The following is a 20,545-nucleotide window of genomic DNA, read 5'->3' as shown; positions in this document are numbered from 1 at the left end:
GATCTTTTCAAACCGACAGATGACTGGTGTGTGTACGTGTACGGGAATGTTTCTAAATCTCCTTCATGGGGAAATATCTGTAGCGCGGCTGACACACAGCAACAAATTAGCACTAAACTGCAAGTTGCTGCGCGAGCGTGTGTTAGTGTGTGTGTGTGCGTGTGTGTGTGCACAGGCATGAGAGTGGCAGTATGCGAATGGTGTTTGAATGTCAAGGATGATTATGTTACTCTGAATGGTCAAAGCCGATCACATCAGCACACCATTAAACAAAAGGGAGACTGATTCACAGGAATACACGCGAACACCTCTAAGACATAACACCCTGGTAGCAAATTGGCTACGAGGGTTGCGCTATCTCAAGCACATATATTTGCACCGGCATTGTGGAGATACAGGAACCTGCACACATTAAACTTACAGTAGTGTAACATGCAAGTCAACTGCCTAAAAACTGGCGAAACAACAGCTAACTAAACTGAACTAGCTAAACAGATGTATCACCTGTATAGATGTATCAGTGTTGAATTGAGTGTCTGATTAAAGACACTTATACTTAACAAAAATTGATCCAATCACATTTTAAAGCCAAAAGCATGAAAAGCAACAGCAACAGGTATTGAAATGTTTTCTCCCACAGTCGCCTTGTTCTTGTTCCGAGATGCTGAAAGGGAGATTGTTCAGCAGAGCAACGCGTAAAACGATACTCTTCCACCAAGCACAAACATCCTGAGAGTCTCTTACAGACTAAAAATGTCCGCCCTTTCACAGGCGCCATTTGAGAAGTTTTATGGCCAAAGAAAGACTGCTTCTGTTCTTTGAAAACAATCCCTATGATATTTGTGGTCCTTGCTCCACTTGACTCCACTTGACTTGCTCCACTCGTATTTGAGGAAATCTCATCAATATGTTTTAATCAAGTTATGCTATGTCTGTATTTGAGAAAACAATTGTGTGCTGACTTCAGGAAGAAGAAAAAAAGTGCTGGCCCATCAATTTCATTTTCAAAAAAATAAAAAAGAATTCACATAGAACTAGTTTCTGAATGCATGTGTGTGTGTGTTTTGTTACCTGTAAAACAATGTGTGTCCACGTATCCACAACGAGCCGTCCCTCGGTTTTAAAGCTGACAATCAGAGGTTCTGAACTTGTGGACTGAGTGTACTTTAGACTGACGTCCCTTTCCGACACTGTCACTGCAAAGACTGACTGGTCCCTTGAGCTTTTCTCCAACAGCATCCTGAGAAAGGAAAACAAAAGAAAAAAAATGCAAACATCAATAAGAAATGACACGGGGTGAAGAGGCTTCTCAGCACCAAGACTTGAACCACAAACATTCATGTTGAGTTCAGCACCACTGGACGCAGTCTCTCATTTTGACATTTATACATGTAATATTAATATTTTACACGACTACTGGGGTTCTGGTGCTACACAGGTTGCGGACTCGCACAGGCGAACACCTTCCACGTGTCATATTAACCACCATCAGTGACATTTTATGGGAAATCACGGCTTTTATAAACCCAGGGACGCCTTCCATATAAGTCACTGATGGATGAATGAGACAAGAGCATCTGGGTGACATGATGTACGAGTGTGAAAAGAAGCGCAGGAAATATAGTCAAAAATACTTTGTCAATTTTTTGGGTGATTTTCAACTTGAATTATAAACATGTCATCTTGTTTATTCAGTCTGACACTGCTAAAGGACATTTTGAAATTTTGAAGTCATGGAAAACTTCTCATGGTATGTTTCATGATCATCTCTTTTAGGCATTGTAATAACTCTGCTAAGTAAAAACAGGTGGCTGGTTCCGTCCATTCAAATGTGTGCGAACGACCGAGGGACAAAATAGGAGATGGACGGAGGTGAGGATTGAGACCTCTTTTCATCTGGAGACTTTGATGGCGGCCATGGCTGCGCCGACTACAAAAGACAGTCAGCTGACGACAACATCAGAAAGCCACAGAGAGAGAGAAAGCCGGGTACAGGTGTCATGTTCAGCAGGACAACAAGACTCTGAATGTCCAGGGAGACAAGTTGCACAAACAGAAACTCAGGGTGAATCATGAATGAGATATGGCAGACGTATTGACAGTTACGCTGAAAAGATAAAACCCATTGAGCGGAATATATTGTAAATTCACTTTTTAAGAAAAAACACATGCAACCTGTGCAATGGTTCTGTCAGAAATGTCAATCAAACACTTTACTTTCTGGCCTCTGCATCTCTTTTCCACTAAGAAAATCTAAGTGTTCCATGACAAAAGACCAAGAGCAAAACCAATCAAACTCAACTGAGGCTAACTTGGATTTTTAACCTATTAACCCATAAAAATAGAAAAAAGCAGACTCACATCTCTCCGAGAGAGCTTGGTTTAATCCACAACGCCAGAGTGAGGGATCCCGAATCTCCCATCTTCTGAGAGGGAGGAGACAGCAGACATTCCTGCTGGCCTTGAGGAAACACAACACTACGGGAATCCCTGCTTGACATCGATGTGGTCAAGCGGTTCAACTGTGATCTCTGACGGAGGATAGGATGAATGTCTTTAGCATCTTCTGTGAGGCAAGCATCCCTGGTTTGAAAGAAAAGAATGAAATTGGTCAATATTGTCCCATGAAGATACTCACTGACCAGAATGCCTCGAAGATCTGGTCTTAGTCATGGATAATCATTACCTGTAAGCAGGCAATAGTAGTGGGGCATAAGGTGGCATGGAGTCTCTATAGGGACACTCCTGGATGCAGGAGGCCCGATGGCACGTCAGAAGCTCGGCTTGTGAGGAAGCCGTCCGGCAGTAGACGCTCCGATCCGGAACCCCACAGCTAAAACGAGGCGGCGAGGTGGACACGGGTTTGAAGGCACCAATGTTCTCCATTGGCGGGAAATGTCCCTGTTATAACGACAGAAGGTTGAACAAGTGTGACCGTTCCTATTTTGCCTGGACCTCGTGTACTTATTCTTATCAGCAGTAAGCCGACACACATGGATACAGTAATGACAATCTCGTTGAGAGCCACGCAATTTAACGGCCTGTGAGTTAACTAATGTATGTGGAACTCATCCGGTGGATGGCCTGTCTTAAAAGCACACCGAGCGATTGCTCGCGTACACTGAAAATGTGTGACATTAGTTAGCAATATAAAAACGAGAAAGTCTAAAGCAGTTGTAGCAAATACTGCTATAAGAAAAAAGAAATTTAGAATGGTAGCATTTTGGAAGGACTGGAATATTGCTTTAACCATTTAAGATGATAAGCTTGTAAAATCCAGTTGCAGTTGACTGTAAAGGTACAATTAAGGTAACAATAAAAAAAAGGTAATATTTTACCATTAAATGTGAAATGTGTCAATGAAATGGCTCAATGTTGAACTACCATTAAACAGTGCCACATTTACTATACTTAGTTTATTGCTAACTAGTGATGCTATATTTATTTTTTATTTTATTTAAAATTTCATATTTTGTACCTATTTTATACATTTTATAATTTTAGACATTTTTTAATGATTTTATTTCAAACAGATTTGAAATTGAGATCCTATAGAACAGTGCTTCTCAATTATTTTCTGTTACGCCCCCCCTAGCAAGAAGAAAACTATTCGCGCCCCCCCTTCCCCACCGTGACTATCCTAACTTGTCTTGTAAGTCGTAAAATGTTCCACTGTCGCAAACGTCACAGAAGTAACAATGAGAGCGCCACTGCCCCCTGCTGTGAAGATTCGCAATTACACTTTATTATCGTACTGCCAAAAAAAAAGCCTGTTCCCCAGGGTCACACGCGCCCCCCCAGGAATAGCACCGCGCCCCCCAAGGGGGGCGCGCCCCACTATTTGAGAAGCACTGCTATAGAAGAAGAATAAAATGCATGTAAATACTCTGCAGAAAAAGTGCTTGAGCCAATCGAAGTCAACACCACCTCTGACTCAATTCAAGCCAGAAACAACCCAGAGCAAAAAGGACTCCAAATAGTCACCAGCAAAGCCAAACATTTTTCTTACCTGTGATGAAGCAGGTTTTGGAACCAGGCCAATGAAGAGGACACATATACAGAAGAAGATAGCTTGCCACCTCATCACCAACATTATTTTATAGCCCTCCTTAACACGTTCTTCCGTACAATTCTTTACAGGATAGTTGTGGCTTCTGCTCTTATTTTGGTCCTGTTGGAGCTCATCTTCTCTTTGTACCTCAATGAATGAAATCCTAGCAGCTTCTCCCTCAACTTTTCCAACTTGCCAGTTGCAGTCAATCCATAATTGATCTCGCCATGTTCTTCTCTTTCCACCCTTTGGTGGTCTGTCATGTTTGCAACCCCCTACGACCCTAAAAGATGGTAGAATCCAAGATTTTATAACAGTATATGTGAGTTTTTGGAGCATTCCTAAGGCCAGTGGGATGTTCCAAGAGCTGGAGATACCTTGGAAGCCTCCCAACAGCGCTTGAATAAGTGATGACTGGCATGGTGTCACGGTGGCCGAGTTAGGGAGACATTTTTTGCAGGCCGCTGCCCCCAAGGGTGAAGGTGCAAAGCTTAGGTGTCGGTTACAGTGCCTCTGTCCGCCACACACACCGAGCACAACCAAAGCCTTCGCATGATAGCTAGGATTTCACAACCTGTGGAGGGAGGGAGAGCGGCAGAGAAATGTGGTCAGAGCGAAATCCAAAATGAGACAAATCTGAGGCAAGTGAAATGCCATGCAGGCTATTCCCTGGCCAAAGCCAACACTATCATGTACAGCTTGATGGAGGCACGGCTCAACTGATACTGCTACATCACTTTCCCCCCTTTTCTTCATTCCCCATTGAATTAAACATGCCCTGTTTCCTCCTGGCATCTGGCCTCCAGGTTCTCATACAACCCGACCGTTTTTTTTTTTCCGCATTGGTTTGCAGGAAATTGAGGCTTATGTCAAAATCTCTCTTCATTGCAATGCTTATCAGCTTCAATTTCACATTTTGACACACATACACACAAAAGGAGGCCAGCGGAGCAGTCGGGCTCAAGTGTTGAATTACTTGCACCCCGCTCACAATAATGTGCCTTGTAGAGGATGGACACAGTGTATCTAATAACGGTGGCTCACTCTGGCTGTATGCCGTCACAAATTTGTTGCAAATAAGCAAAAGCAGTTTGTGGCTCACCTGTTGCTGTTTGCTCCCGCTGCACAACGCTGTACGTAAAAATCCAATTTGTTAATTCGACGCAACTACCTGTACGTGCAGCCAAACAGCCGTCACTTGCCAGACAGGAGGGAGCGCGGCGGAGTAGTCCTTAATTTGACTCCTAATAGTTCCTTTGGCTCAACTTCTGGTATTATGAAGGGGGGGGAAGAAACTCCCCAATACAAAAAAAAAAACAAGCAATCCGGGTTTGCCAACTCGTCGCCGTGCTCTTCTCGTCTTTTACGGTGCAATCTCTTTCAAAACAAACAACACACGCGGACGCTGCACCTAAGTAGATTAGCAGCAGCCAGCCACCATCTGGTCACAGGCGCAACAAGCCGCGCTCATTTCAAAGTAACAATCGCCTCACATATTACACGATACTCTGGTATAAGTTACTGCCGCGGTAAAAGGAAAATAACGCTCACTAATGACAGCCGTACCTTGAGCATGTTCAATAATGTTCTGACGGTACGCCCCCACCTGTGTGGGAAGAGGCTGTCACTTAAGTGGCTCTTACGGTGGAGGGGACGCCAGCGCTGTTACTAGGCAACGAAGATTATTACTGGTCACTGGAAGCATGGTCACGCATTACGTCACTGATTAAAAATATGGACTATGTCTCATACTTTTGAGTGGTCATTTGATCAATGTAGGGTGATTGACAAAACAGGATAGACTCTAAAACGTGGATCAGAAATAATTCAACTTGGGTCAATTTGACCCAACTATCTGGATTGTTTTCAACTCATAAATTGTCTTTGGCTCTAATATTTTGGCATACTAACAAGTTTTGTTATCATACTAATCGTGTTTGAACAGCTGCAATTTGCTTTGGTGGAACAAAAGCATTCTAACTAGGTTTTAATTAAGTGTTCCTAATGACCTTAAGGAGATTAGAGGTTCGCCTTCTAATCAATAGCAGCCAGAGAGGAGCAAAGGGAGGGGTGGGGGGAAGGAGGTGACTAGGGGCTGGGGAAGAGTTAGAGAGGGTGGAGGAAATAAGGGAGGAAAAAGCAAATGGGGGAGGAGGAAATTGGGGTGAGTGAAAATTGATTGATGATGGAAGGAAAAATGGAAGAGTCGTGCTGGAGACAGGCGGAACCACACTACACACTTGATCTGAAATATTAGCCAAAAGCAATTAGGAGAAATATAATTAGAGAAATCAATATCCTAGATATGAAGAGTGGATGGATGACTGGCTGGAAGAAAAAGTGCTACATGGTTTGGGTGGAAAACGGGATCATGGATGGATGGATGGATGGATGGATGGATGGATGGATGGATGGATGGATGGATGGATGGATGGAGGGAGGGAATAATACATTTCTGGACTGAAATGTGAATGAATTCATGGTTGGACCAACCAAATTTAATTGTCGTAAGTTGCAGGACAAATGTGTATGATTGAAAAGATAGGAGCATACTGTACATGCTGGTTGGATGAATGAGAGATGGATGTTTTCACTGAGGATCAGGCGAACTAATGGGTGAATGGATAAAAAAGATGCATGGTTGCACTTAAAATATCTCTTGGTCTCCTCACAAGACATTAGGACAAAATGTTTCATCTCCTCCTACTTTGATGCATTAATTTATTCAGCCAGACGCATTAAATTCCAGAGAAGTGCTATCTCACAAACCGGATTAAAACTAGAAGACGAGCACCCAATTAATAATGTCTCATTTTGTAAATTACTTATGTATGACTTACATTTGATTAAATTGTGTTTGCTGGTCTAATAACATTAAGCGTAATATGGTAATGTGTGCAGTAAATGTATTATTTCTCTGAATCTCCGCAGCAACATGGATATGAGGAGACCCTCATGGCTGATTAGGACTCGTTGTCGCTGGCCACTTTACGATATGATACTCCTACCCTGCTAGATGGGAGGAAAACTGGATTGAAATATGTTAATATTTTTTTTTTTAAATATTTTTTACTCATATCGTACCAGTTACCATATAAACAAAATGCTGCTTCCGATTCATACCAGAAGCAGCATTAAATCTTACATTAGTAAACCTTAAATCTATTCTTTTTCCACAAGCACTGTTCATCCAATCCTCCATTCTACCGGCACCTCACCATGCCCCCAATCCCTCACAATTTTCTAAATGTCCTCCCATTTCTGTCCCTGTTTCCTGCCTCGTTTTCTTGACATAAATGAATATATTCTAATCCATGTTTATCATTCATGCACCTCAACTCAAAACGAAATGCACCAGAAAGTAGATATAAAAAACAATTTGGCTTTTCCTGGGCTTTCATACCCTCAAGTCACACTGTCCATATTGTGTGTGCACACTGTGTGCCCCTTATTGGGGCCGGGGCCAGTGGCACCCTCAGGGCTCTGCCGTCCAATCCCCTCCATGCTGCGTGTCTATAGGATTGAATTAACCTCCTGCCTCTCTTGTCGACGCACATGCGCATAATCATCCCTTCTCATGCACGCCCCCCCCCACGTCCCCCCCCCCACCACCATATGCCAGTTACCTATCTCCTATCCTGTTACAATTAGCAGTGTTTACGTCAACTTTTAAACGTTACACAATTTCTACATAGTATTTATGGTTGAAGGTTTTCAAGGCTGTTTTTTCAGACGTCGATTCTTGATATTTAAAATATTCTAGCCCATAAATGTTTTCAGTCTTTTCATATTGTTCTATAATGTGACACATGCTAAAGAAAGTTGAGATATTCTATATTGGTAACCAACCTGGTGAAAGATAATCTCGCCTGTAATGTTTGGTGTCTTGATTTTGTTATTAATAACGTTCATGCCATCTCTGGCAAGCTTTAATTGGTTCGCCGAGTAAAAGTGGTTGCTGCATATCAAACGCTCCAGCTATCTCTGGGCCGCTAGCAGGGGATTTAAAGTGCCACTAATTCACTGGCCAGTGACACGTCAGACTATTTATTAAAGTACACTAACTTAATGAATGGCCCATAGAATGGAGAGTTAAAACATTTAGTGTCCTTCGAGAGAGATCTGGAGAAATAGACGCACAGGGTGGGTTCGCAGGCGGATGGAGGGTGCTAAAGAGGGAGGAGAGCGTGAGAATAAATGGCCCATCGTATAGAGTTAAGACATTAAAAGTGCAAATAGACATCTGACCCTCTTATAGCTCGCAAATGCAGTTCAGATGCGCAGCCACCTATGCTGCTTTACACCCCGGGAGGTGGAATGGTAAAGGGATAGGGAATGGTGGAAAATGGGTTGACAGTGAAAGCGAAAAGGAGGGCTGTCATTGGAAATGTGAGACAGAATCGAGCAAAGATAATTTATAGCGATGATGAATTGAATGAAAAAGAGTGAACAGGAAGTGTCAAAAAAGGCATATAAAGGAAGAGAGCAAAGAGCGAGTGCATCAATCATGGAAGGTTTGTGCAAACGTGTGGACATTAATTGCAAGATAGCATGTAAGCTAATGGAGGGAGGGTGTGGTTGACCATAGATCATGGGGGCTCTGCAAGTACATTCAAAATAAGCGCAGACCTCGGCCAAGGCCGAATGATGGCAAGCCGCGCTGTAAATATGAATGTTCAAAGAACTGCGGTAGAAAATATTCCCCTCCAGTCCTGTAGGTGGGAGTAATTTGCATTACATCGGCCTGTGAGATCTGAACCAATCTATGATGGTTATTTCTCAAAAATGACTATATTATTTTTGGGTACAACAAATGAGTGATGAAAAAAAAAATTATGATTAGACCATATTCAATTATGGCAATTGCTATATTTTGGGTGTCGCTTACTATGAACCAATCAGGATACAGTGCTGTTCTTGGTAGGCGGGGCTTATGAAGACACAAATGTCTATCATTTCAATTCACTTGAAATCTTCAATCTCTCCGATGTATTCAGATATACTGTTGTTTTTTTTGTGTCTGTGTTCATGTGTCTACTGTGCAAATCAATCACTCTTTATCTGAGTGTTTAAGTGTGTGTGTGTGTGCGTGTGTGTGTGTGCGTGTGTGTGTGTGTGTGCGTGTGTTTGTCAGGGGGACTAAGAGATGTGAAAAACCATTACCACCACCAGGCCATGTCACTCGACATGTGAAACCCATGGGAACCACCCGACTGATACAAGGCCACAGACACACACACACACACACACGCACGCACGCACACACACACTCTAAGGTTACGTTAGTGCCACTGGTGCAAAGTTGCACATTAACACTTTTCCAAGGCCTCAAACAAAGATGGTTATCCTTCGGGACTGTCTACCACTGCTCAGATTGGGGGAGAAGTGAGGGGGACACCTTTTCGGTTACGCTTCATGCCAATGGCTGGAGTGCTAGATACATTTTATGACGTTCATAAATGTATTTAATAAATTGTGTGTGGTTTCCTTAAGTTGGGAATATGGTCCGTTTTCCACTGAATGGTTGGGCGATTGTGTTTTGCTATTACAAAAATCTATGAGAATTCACACAGGCCTTTAAAGCATTGAGGGGATATCAGACAGACAGATAAGAAAAGTAAGAGATGCTCGCCGGGAGACGCAGATTGAAGGAGCGATGTAGATGAAGCCAGAAGGTGGAGGAGGCGCAGAAAGAGAGAGGAGTTAAGTCGGCTATTAGCGATGCAGCGTGCGGCGCCCACTCTTACACGCGTTCCACAAGGTTAACGATAAGGGCCCCTCGGCAGCTGAAATGCTCAAGTAGCTTTTATCGTATCATAATAATGAATCAAAGATAAAATAAAATAAATGAACTCCAAAAGGCAAGCAAGTAAAATGAGACATATGCGCACGGAGCTGAGCAGGCAGACCGACGTGAGCGGGCGAAATGTGCGAGAGTCATCTGAGAAGGCCGGAACTTGTAGAGAAAAAACATAAGAATAAAATCTTGTTCATGATGGTGAAATCTTCTGATGTCATCTGGTTGAAAAATATTTGCCTGCAGGTCAGATCCCACCCTCAAACCCCCCTGTTAGAAGAAGGCTTCTTAAAAGGCTTCATGGCTCTCTGCTACATTAAATCTTTGGCCTCTGCATCCCATTTACTGCTGCTGGCTATTAGATGGGGGAACGGGAAGAGAATAAAAAGGGGAGGGCACAACAGACATGGCTGAATGTTATCGTCTGTTTAGTGCCGCACGCAGCATGTCTTACATCCCTGAGTGTGTGTGCCGTGCCCTTGGCAAGAGGAGAAGATCGAGTTTTTTTCCAAATGGACACTAGTTAGCCACCCACTGGAGCAAGCTGTTCACACTTGCCCACACCTCATCCTGCCCTCCCCCAATTTTATGAGGGCAAATCAACTTTTACTTGTGACTGACTGACTATCCACCCGTCCGTCCGTCCGTCTCTCCATCCGCTCGACTGTCCATCCATCCATCCATCCATCCATCCATCCATCCATCCATCCATCCATCCATCCATCCATCCATCCATCCATCCATCCATCAATGGTATCAGAATAAATGTCCTGGAATAAATGTAATGTCATTTGAAGGAGGAAGAGAACAAGATTCAAAACTGGAAGCCTGGTTTTAATCGATATTGCTCTACTGTAATAATCCTGAAAGGCATAGTCTGGAGTAACACATGTAATGCTTCAAACAATAGTCGTTTAACTTACAGAATCATAGGTCTCTCTTTTTGCATTGAACAATATATACAGTGTGAAATAAATACATTTACACAGATGGACATTATCATTGGAGCACACTTGTATGATACACATCACAAAAATATACAGGTAGTTTTTTTTTTCCTTTTTCATTTTATGATGTGAAGCACATCTAAAATCTACGAACATGTTTTTAATAACAATACAGGGGGTCTCCCCCTTCGTCCGGAACTCTTCACAAGGCAAGGGTCTTTTTTTTTTTCCTCGAAAAGTTTTTATCCAAACTCGCCCTCGCCCGTGAATGTAGGGGCAACTGGCGGCTACAATTAAATACAACAAAATGAGTGTCGAGCTGGGAGGGACAAACAATCCTTTGCTGCTCCAGCTACACAAGTCATAGATGGATTACATACAATATTTGCAGCTAATGCGTCTGAGTAACAGAAGAACATTTCTTTCATGGTGCTTAAAGTGCAGCCAGGTCAAACCACCCCACTCCTTTTCCCATTGCACCTCATGGAAAATACCAGACGGTCTATTTGTATCGGTTTAAACTTCAATAATTGGTCATAAGTGCAACTTGTCAAGAGTTCAGAAGTAAAATATTGCTTCTAAAAATGAAAACTTTTACAAAGTTGAAGCATCCTGCATATTGATGCATATTGATCTTGGACAAGAACGGTGATACCTTTGCGATCAACTGAATTGGCCCATACGAAAAAAAATGACATTAAAGATTGCTGCTTTGAAGTCACATCAAGTGCACAGTTGCGATCTTTGAAGGATTTTCTCTCGGTTGAATTTGACAGGTGACAATTTAGACTGCAAACACGTTTTTTTGTTAAAAGCCCCTTTTGTCTTACTGTATAAAAGAGAAACAAAAAAGCAATAATGTACTTTTACATTACATGTTGAACTTCAGGATTCTTATAAGAGTTCTAGTTTACATTTACAGACTTAGAGACAATTAAAAGATACGAGTTTAGGCCTCACTTTTCCTCAGAAGTGATTAAATACATATAAAAACAGCATTAAATCATTTCAAGAACAAATGAACAAAATGGTTGAGGTGTTGTCAAGCTGCGTGGAAGGTAGTTATGTACATGTACAGCGAGCCTATCAAAAGGTTCTCCTCGTCAGTCTGCCTTTTAAAAGATATACAGAATATTGTTTGTTCTACAGCAAAGTTACACAAATGACCCTTCCCCTTTTAATTACTTGTGTTTAGCATTTAGATACTAAATAATTTATTAACTATGAGTAGTCAGGTAAGAGCTGAGTGCTGAAACTTAACCCGATGCACTGATCCAACAGCCGGACCGGATGGCCTCTAGTCTACTGAGATTCTGCACACTGTATGAGGACGGGAGTCCGGACAAGGGAACCACTCACACGCGCCTCCGATTGCTCAGCGGAAGTGGGGTGGAGCCAAAACAGAAGGAAGACTTGAGGGGGTATTAAAAGCAAAAAAAAAACATTCCACCGCAGTAGACATGGCGTAAGGTGAAACTTTCGAGGTTGAGCTACGTTTTTTTTACTTTTTAAAAAAATCTTTTGTTTCCAATAAAATGTCTTATGTTAGAAGTGTAATCTGTCTGTATTTACAATATACAATGTTAACGAAGGCTGAGAAAATAGCCGCTAATATTTAATGCTGTTTGCGAGCAATGTTAGAGATGGACTGTTTAACTCCTCAGCTGCCAGGTTCTAGTAGGTTGGACAAATATTTTTATCCAGTTTTGCAAATTACATAAATAATGTAGATTATTATGTTTAAATCCCCAACTGTTAAAGCTATAATGAGTGATCAAACTCTGGGCTATGGTTGTATTTAAAAAGTGAACAAATAACGTGTTAGTCATTACAGGCTGTAACTTTTGTTTTTATCTTTGTCACTTGAAATGATTGCACTTTAAGAAATTCAATGTTCCAGAACAGGAAGTGTGATAGCAAACTGGGCAAATCAGTGAGTCTAGGCATGCTAATTTTTTTTAGCACCATTTCCCAGTTTCCCATACACTTTTGCTTATTTATGGCCCATTTCCACCAAGTGCTACAATTCAGCCGAGACTGCATAACCAACATTTCAGAGTTCTAACAGAGATTTTCGTTTCAAACAGAACCAAAATGGGATATTGCTGTGCGTGATTTTTTAACAGCAGTCAGTCACAGATTGATTCACTTTGACTTGACTTTCATCGCATTATATTCAACGACAAAAAAAATTGGAAATAAGTGAACGAAAAATACCAGATCATAATTATGGTTCCGAACAGAAGTGAAGCATAGCACTTGGTGGAACCATGGCTTTTAACTGTCCCTGTCTTTTCCTACTTAACTATGGAGAAAATGTTACAGAAAATGTTGCATTTGGTCACATGACAAGTTACAAACATGAGTTGAATAAAGTGAACACTGCTCATGTTGACGCCCATCACAATCTGACTTCATGCTACAATGTCATGACTGCTATGTATAAATTTCCAACTCACGAAAAGAGAAAAAATAAGCTACATATTCTCCCTAAAGCCCGTCCTTGCACACTCTTGTCAATACACTCTTGCTTGGAAGCCCCTAAGATAAACTTTGATTTGTTAATACATGATAAGTTGTTATATTTATACATACATGATGACCACTGAGGGTGGTCAAGCTGGTAGAGGAAAATACAGGATGACTTATTTACAAGCCTAGTATTGGTTACCTTAGCCACAATTATTATGAGATGGAAGCCAAGAAAGAAAAATAAAGCAACTTTTTAGTCACCTTTTATCCCGACAGTGGCCCGTCACACTTGTGGAACTTTTGCTCTGAGGCCATCTTGTTAAGATGATCCTGTGAAGGAAGCTGAACGAGGAGGGAAGCACTGAGGCGCCACTTGACTGTCTCTTGACTGAAATACGTGCAAGGTGAAAATACTGCAGATTGACAAAGACAATATGAGGAGTTGTCAGACCGTTGGCCACTTTGGCACTGCATGCTACCAACTTCCATGGCTTTCATGATTTACCAAATGTGCATGTGAAGTGCAGGTGTTATTGTTGTTTAATTGGGGTTGCTTTCCCCAACCCACAATATCTGTGTGTGTTGCTTTAAAAGGCGGGGCTGAATGGTAAATGACGTGGGAGCCAGCGAATAAGTGCACACAATTGGCAACCAGTGGCTCACTGGCTAAAATGTCTTATTACGTCTTTTTGTTACAATTTGGTCAGTAAGTGATTTATCCTTGACCACTTGTGTTGGGATCACAAAATATTCTAAATAATGGTGGTGGACTACATTGAATTGAAGTGTGGAATCATCCCACATTTTGGTCTTTGTCTGAGAATAAATCAGTTTCCTTCGTTAGCTTGTCTTCTTTCGACCGATAGCTTCAGTGCATGTTCAATCCAATGTGGTTTCCGTAGCTGGCAGCTGACCTAGTATGAAGCAGAAATGTGAGCTGAACTGGTACAATGCAGTGGAAAAGCGACATTTTTTTCCTTCTCTTAAATTCATCACGTTTATGTCTGACGTAATTTTGCCAACAGGTCACAAGCAGGTGACTTTTTGGGGAAGCAAGTCCAGCAACGAATTCCAACTACAATCTTTGGACACGCCTGCATGTTATCAGCACAAGGAGACCGCTTTTGAATCATTCGGAAAAGAGAACAGTCCAGGGCCTCAAATTGATAAATCAAAATAAAAAAGGCCAGAATTTGGGGTCATGGCATAAAGTTGCTGGCATCCGCTGAATGCAGTTCCATCTTTTGGCAGGCAAAGCTCCTCCTCACCCTCTTCTTCTTTGTCCATCCAAATGTCAATGTACACATAATGTGATTACAAATGTCTTTAATACTTCTTTAGGATTTTTTTCCCTTTATCTTCTTAAACCCTTAAAAAATTATATGAGGAGGGCAAGGGAGAAAGTTTCATCAGTTCTCCAAACATTTCCTTTTGAATTTGTCTTCATTGGAGCAAGTTCCGTATAATAACGTCATCATTAAATGCATATGTGAGTGCCATTGTCAGTGTTTCTGCACACAACAATAACAACAGCAGGAAGTGTCATCCTCTTCCCCCTTAAGAGGGGGCGGGGTTAAAGCAGTCAGCGCCCACTTCCCAAAACAAAACGTCAACCAAGCCTTTTCGTTTGCAATCAGAGATAGCAGTGGTTGAAGTTAAGAGGAGTAGCTTACTTGTTTAGTCATAAGGGGTGAACTTAAGGGACATATTATGGTGTGTGTTTGGGTGCGTGCGTATGTGTGTGTGTGTGTCAAAGATAGTTGGTTGGACTTTACGCCCTCACACTTTGGCCTCCAGGAGCTCCAGGAAGAGTTTGTGCATGGGCACTTTGCCATCTTGCTTGATGCTGTAGAAGTGCTGCACGGCCTTGGTGGATGTCTGACGGAGCAGTGGCAGGGTCATGAGCAGTTTGCCCGTCCGCCGGGGGTCCTCCTGGTGCTGGGAAGCCTCAAAGTCCTGCAGGGCCTCATGGAGCACGTCCTGGAGCTTCTGCACTGCATCAACATCCTCGATATGCATGGAGTCTGATGAAGAAAATGAGGATTTAGTTATGTTGGAACTGTGCATGAATGTGACTGTCATGTTTTCTTTTTTTGCCTTCAAAGTTGCATTAATTTTGTAATTTCATTTAAATTGAATTCAAAACATTAGTGCTCCTACTGTACACAGTGAAGGCCAATAAGTACACTGCCTTCATTTTCCAAACACGTCATCTGACCCATTAACACAGAACGTTGTGGCTTTTTTAGATTCAAAGCTCGTTCGAGCATGTGTCTTTAAAAGTGCGGAGCAGTGGGCGTGATGAATGAACAGCCACACAGACAGGTGGGCGGAGTCCAAAAAAGATGGAGTTGTAGGATGATGGAGGGATCGGGCAACACCTTAACCGTGTGTGTTTGTACACACACAGATGTAATCCCTCTTGTTGGTGGCGTGTCGTTTTCAGCACACGCGGCAGTGTGCAGGCTGAGAATGTCCCTCAATAATAATGCTTCATATTGGCCCTTGGGGACGCCGAGTCTTAATGTGAGCTGGCCTTTAGCTCCCGACCTCTGATCAATGGATTTGATCAATGGCTACATGCATGTTAAATAATAATCACAAGGCAACTGCTGATCCATACACCCACACTAACACAACATGTTGCCAGTTAGTGTGGCTGGATAAACACAAACCAGTATTAGCCGATCTGTGTGTTGCAAAATATTTACAAATAATCAGTTTTGATGGTAAAATTGTGTGTTGTGTGTCTCAGCCTTCAGTTTACAATACGGATGGATTACAATAAAATAGCAAGGGAGCCGCAGATGTCATATATACACAAGGCTGGATCTATAGAGTGTAATGCAAGTATCAGTATGCAGGAGCAGACCACTCGGGTTTGTCCTATAAGGATCAATAGAAAACTCAGCTTGCATCTTCACAGTTTATAAAGGACTGGGTGGTCCGAGCCCATATTTTATTTACTAGATCATTTAGTAGTTTTATTTGCATGACAATACACAAGATTTAAAATATGCAGTTTTTTTCTGTTTAATTGTGGATTCAGGAAATGTGAATAAAACACAAATGAAATACAGCTGGATTAACTCGACACAAGTGTAGTTAATGTTGTGTGTTTAGTGTTTTGCCTTCTAGTCATGGCTGCTGCTGTACACTCTCAAACTAAACAGCGTGACTTAATGAGCGGGAGCTGTTAAACCACAATATGGAATACGATTCATGCGCATACATGCGCACACACATGTCTCCTGTTTCCCATGGCTAGTTGAAGTGTCTTTACATGTGGGGCACGTTTGTTAACATTTCTTAAGGCTTGCATGGCTTCATTAATGCAGACGATTAGCATCCCGTGAATTAATTAGTGTCAGTGCCCTTCAAAATGCTAATGCTAGCGCTCTGTTGTCTTGACGAACACTTGGAATGATTGGCCCGTGATGCAAAGCTGTTGTGATTCACAGATTTTGTTTTCTTACAATTGAAATAAAATAGTTATTCCAGAATATGACCTGTTCAAGCTATTCTGACATAGCTGTATATTGGATAAAATTTAATGTACTGAAATTATAAATCTTGGGGAACACCAAGATGTGTCTTTCATTTATGCTGTGTACAAAAGAGAAGAGAACTCGGGTCCATCGCCCCGTTGGAACCCCCCCTAATCACACCACTGCTACACAAACCAATAAGGTATGTCAAATACTATTTCTAAATTTCAGTGGCATCTTTATGTGTTTCACACTGATTAAATTGTTGGAAAGTGTGCATGTGATTGGCAGATTTGGGCTGTCGGTGCATTGATGGTGTCAGGATTGGAACAAAAGGCCCCTCCCTCAACATTCAAAGCTCCCTCCATTGCATCTCCCATTTAAACACATTGTATTGACAGTTCCCCCTTGTAATTAAAGAGTACTGAGGAGCTGGCCGCCATCCAAGACAAAGTTCAAAAGACGGGTCATGGGAGGGGAGGGGCGAGCCTCGCGCCTCAGTATACGTGTGTGTGCAAGTGTGTTTGTGAGTCAGTCAGCTGTCGATGCAGCCGGACACATCAGAGGGGGGCCTTTATCGACAGACTTTGGGCTCGAATGATTTCACCTTATTTAACAGGCATCTGAAGAGACGACTATGCTAATTCTAAAAAGGAAGGCCACTTTGTACAAGGTGGGCTACAGGTCGCACAAGCTGCCGTGTGAGAATGTGTGTGTGGGAATAATTTTACACAGGTTGTTTATGCCAGTGTTACTCACTTTGGATGAAGAGAATTGAAAGGAGCTCTTTGATGGCTCCGTTTAAATGAGTCCCTCAGGAATGGAGATTCCTGGGATTAACTCTCTGCACTTCACAAACAAACGTACAGAGCTTCTATGTTACCTGAATTAGCCAGTGCGATGGCCTTCAGAGTGACAAACTCCTCCTTGTCCAGCTTCATGGCTTTGTACTTCTTGACCAGCTGAAGGATGGTGTTGTTCAGCTCCAGAAGTCCAGCCAGCTTTGACTGCTCCTCGTCCATGATGTAGTCCTCGGCGTACACCAGCTTGTGTCACAAACGTCAATAATTAGGAACCTTCGGCTGAATTTTTAAGCAGAGCTAGAATAAAGAGAATACAAACCTTGTCTTCGAAGGAAAGCGAGCGGTACACGACACGCAAGATCAAGATCTCCATCCATGCACTCTGCAAAAGACTCATCTGGTCTGCTAGAGACAGCGTGGAGAAACCTGGCAAAAAAAACAATAAGCACAACATGAGATCCATACTCCCTAAAAAAAGAAGAAGGTTAAAGGTTCAAGTCCTATTCTGGTGGACAGGATCAAAAATGTTTCCTCCTCCCTAACTGCCTTCCTCCCTGCATCCACCCAGCTGTCCATAGGATTCCTCCTCCTCATCGGCTTGCCGCCCTTCCGCCCTCCCCTGTGACCAGGGGCGTCCTCTGGGGACAGGTAAGCCTTATCTTCCCCTGACACAAGCCGTCTGGATCAATGTTGCCCATCGCTGCTGCACTGCTCAAACATCCTCTCTAATTGCACTTGTAGCTTCAAATTTCCTCCTTTCTTCAATGACAACCCACTCAATTTGTAATTGCCTATTCACTTTGTTGACAAAAGTATTGGGACACCTGGTCATTACATCCCCAGGGAGTGAAAAGCCATCCATTCTCAATAGTAGACGAGTTGGAGCTTATCCCGGGTAACTTTGGATGAGAGGCGGGGTATACCCTGGACTGGTCGCCAGCCAATCATGGGACACGTAAAGACAAACAATTCTTCACACCAATAGTCACACCTACAGACAATTTAGTCCTGATTGGTCCAATGCAACATTTCATTTTCCTCTCCCTTCCCCTTTAATGGAACACATGCCCACTCACACCTTCCTCACAGCTGTCCTCACCTCACACACCTGTCCACCCACACCTGCGCCAGAGTGTGCACGCCACATGTGTGTGCGTGGAAGTCTTTCATACCAGAGGTGGCCCATGTGAGCGCACCTGTCATACTGCACCGCAGCACTCCGCTATGTGTGTGTGTTTGGATGCACATCCTGCCAGGAGGAGCGCGCAGATGAGAAGGAAGATATTTCCTCAACAACATCTGCTGCCGTGCGCCTCCTCTCGAGTCGGGGGACTGCGTGCCAGTGCATGTGTGCGTGTGTTTGCGCATGTGTCTATGCGTTCGGGGGCTTCTTATCGCTCGGTGTGTTGATGGGTAATGGCAGACGTCTCATTATGTTCAGGTTGCAGTCTATTGTTGCTTGAAACATGCTTCAATTCATTCCATCTACAACTACTACTGACATCCTAAGCTCACTCAGATTGTTGCACACACATAAAAGCCCCTGAATGCATACACACTGATACAGTGAAAAAGATCGACTCATTGCCAAGTGGCAGTGCCTTCTACTTATGATATAGTACGTAATCAAACAGAGCAGGGCTCGCCAATGTGGTGCTCACAAGGACCATAGGAATATGACATGCATGGGCCTGTTCTAAAAATAGCTCACCAGAAATGGTGACATTGTGATTGTCTAGGGACGTTGTAGAAGTATTCAAAGTAATCATTTGCAAATGTGGAAAAAATAATAAAAATAAATATATACACTGCACACAAACACATGCTTACATTGCTGTCAACAAATGTCCCTCCTGATTCCAGCTGATACACCACAAACGCATGCTTACTCCAGTATAAAGGGAAACACCAATAATTAAAAGCCTCATGATTAATTTATCAAGGCCAAGTGCAGCGTTTCTTCTCAAAGTGCATCAATGACTTTTATCTGGTGGAGGCACTTCCTGCGCTTGTTCCACTGCAACAGCACACGTGCCAGTGAGAATGTGCATAACGTGTTGTCTCATCAGCATGTTTTCAATCTGTGTACAGCGCGTACACTGCGTGTGTATGCGTGTGTGTGTATTCCAGTGTGCAAATCTGAGCCCAACGCGAAAGCCCTTCTCCTCCTCCCCCCGATCCTTTCCTCACGAGCCTGTCTGTGCCGTTCAGCCATCCAATGCCTCTTATCTGTCTGATTAATAGGTGGCCAGCTTCAGGACAAATTAATTAACAGATAACGCCATCTCGCAACCCCCCGCCCCCTCGTCGCTCACCCCCCCCCCCGCCTCCTTCTCATGAAGCGATCGATATGGCAGAAGAAAAGAAACATCAATGGGAATTTAGTGCTGATGATGGAGAGAGAGAGAGAGAGCGGTATTGATGGAGCGAGAGCACCGGGATGAGTGAGGGAAGGGAAAGTAAAACTAGGGGGAGGGAAACGGGATGAAGGCTGGCTACCCTTTCCTTTCATACCTGTGACTTCACTGGACAAAAGGGACTTCCTTATTTGGCTCTAATTACATTTGCTTTCTGCTCGTTGTTGATAAGGCATCTCGTGCTGTGTTTGTGTACAGTAACCACATACAATATGTCTTTTAATTAACCCTTTGCAATGATGTCATAGCCTGCTTATGTTATAAATTAACTTGACAATCAATTTTTCACTATAAATATGTTGTTTATTTTTTCAGCACACTACAGCAATCCCCAACTTTTGTGTGTGTATGTGTGCGTGTGTGACGGTGTGACAGAAAGAGGCTGAAGTGCAGTCACGCAGACTTAACCTCCACCACTCGCTCTGACAGGCTCTTTTCTTTCTTTCTCCTCTCTCTCTTCTATCAAATACAAACACACACATACACACACACACGCGCGCAAAGGCAAACACACAAACACAAGTAGATTCCCCAGCCAGCCTGCGGCCTGTTTGTCTGCCAAATGAGTCC

At 42.8% G+C, this 20,545-nt stretch overlaps 2 protein-coding genes across 10 annotated transcripts in view; both read right to left on the bottom strand.

Annotated features, from left to right (window-relative positions):
* The window catches only part of ush2a (Usher syndrome 2A (autosomal recessive, mild)), a 112,400-nt gene extending 108,307 nt beyond the window's left edge, over window positions 1–4,093 (bottom strand). The window contains exons 1-4 of the mRNA XM_061276698.1: window positions 4,010–4,093; window positions 2,687–2,901; window positions 2,362–2,583; window positions 1,072–1,240 (exon numbers count right to left, since the gene is read on the bottom strand). Of these exons, the coding sequence (XP_061132682.1) occupies window positions 1,072–1,240; window positions 2,362–2,583; window positions 2,687–2,901; window positions 4,010–4,093 (690 nt within the window). The remainder of the gene's footprint in view (window positions 1–1,071; window positions 1,241–2,361; window positions 2,584–2,686; window positions 2,902–4,009) is intronic.
* Window positions 4,094–10,661: 6,568 nt separating this feature from the next.
* The window catches only part of esrrga (estrogen-related receptor gamma a), an 87,707-nt gene continuing 77,823 nt past the window's right edge, over window positions 10,662–20,545 (bottom strand). For all 9 annotated transcript variants that reach the window (XM_061277115.1, XM_061277116.1, XM_061277117.1 and 6 more), the window contains 3 exons: window positions 17,878–17,984; window positions 17,639–17,801; window positions 10,662–15,291 (listed from right to left, as the gene is read on the bottom strand). In XM_061277115.1, the coding sequence (XP_061133099.1) occupies window positions 15,047–15,291; window positions 17,639–17,801; window positions 17,878–17,984 (515 nt within the window). In that variant the 3' untranslated portion in view covers window positions 10,662–15,046. The remainder of the gene's footprint in view (window positions 15,292–17,638; window positions 17,802–17,877; window positions 17,985–20,545) is intronic.

The sequence above is a fragment of the Syngnathus typhle genome, linkage group LG4 (assembly GCF_033458585.1).
Source record: "Syngnathus typhle isolate RoL2023-S1 ecotype Sweden linkage group LG4, RoL_Styp_1.0, whole genome shotgun sequence".
In the NCBI taxonomy this organism is placed as follows: domain Eukaryota; kingdom Metazoa; phylum Chordata; class Actinopteri; order Syngnathiformes; family Syngnathidae; genus Syngnathus; species Syngnathus typhle.
This window is presented reverse-complemented; position numbering and strand designations above follow the sequence as displayed.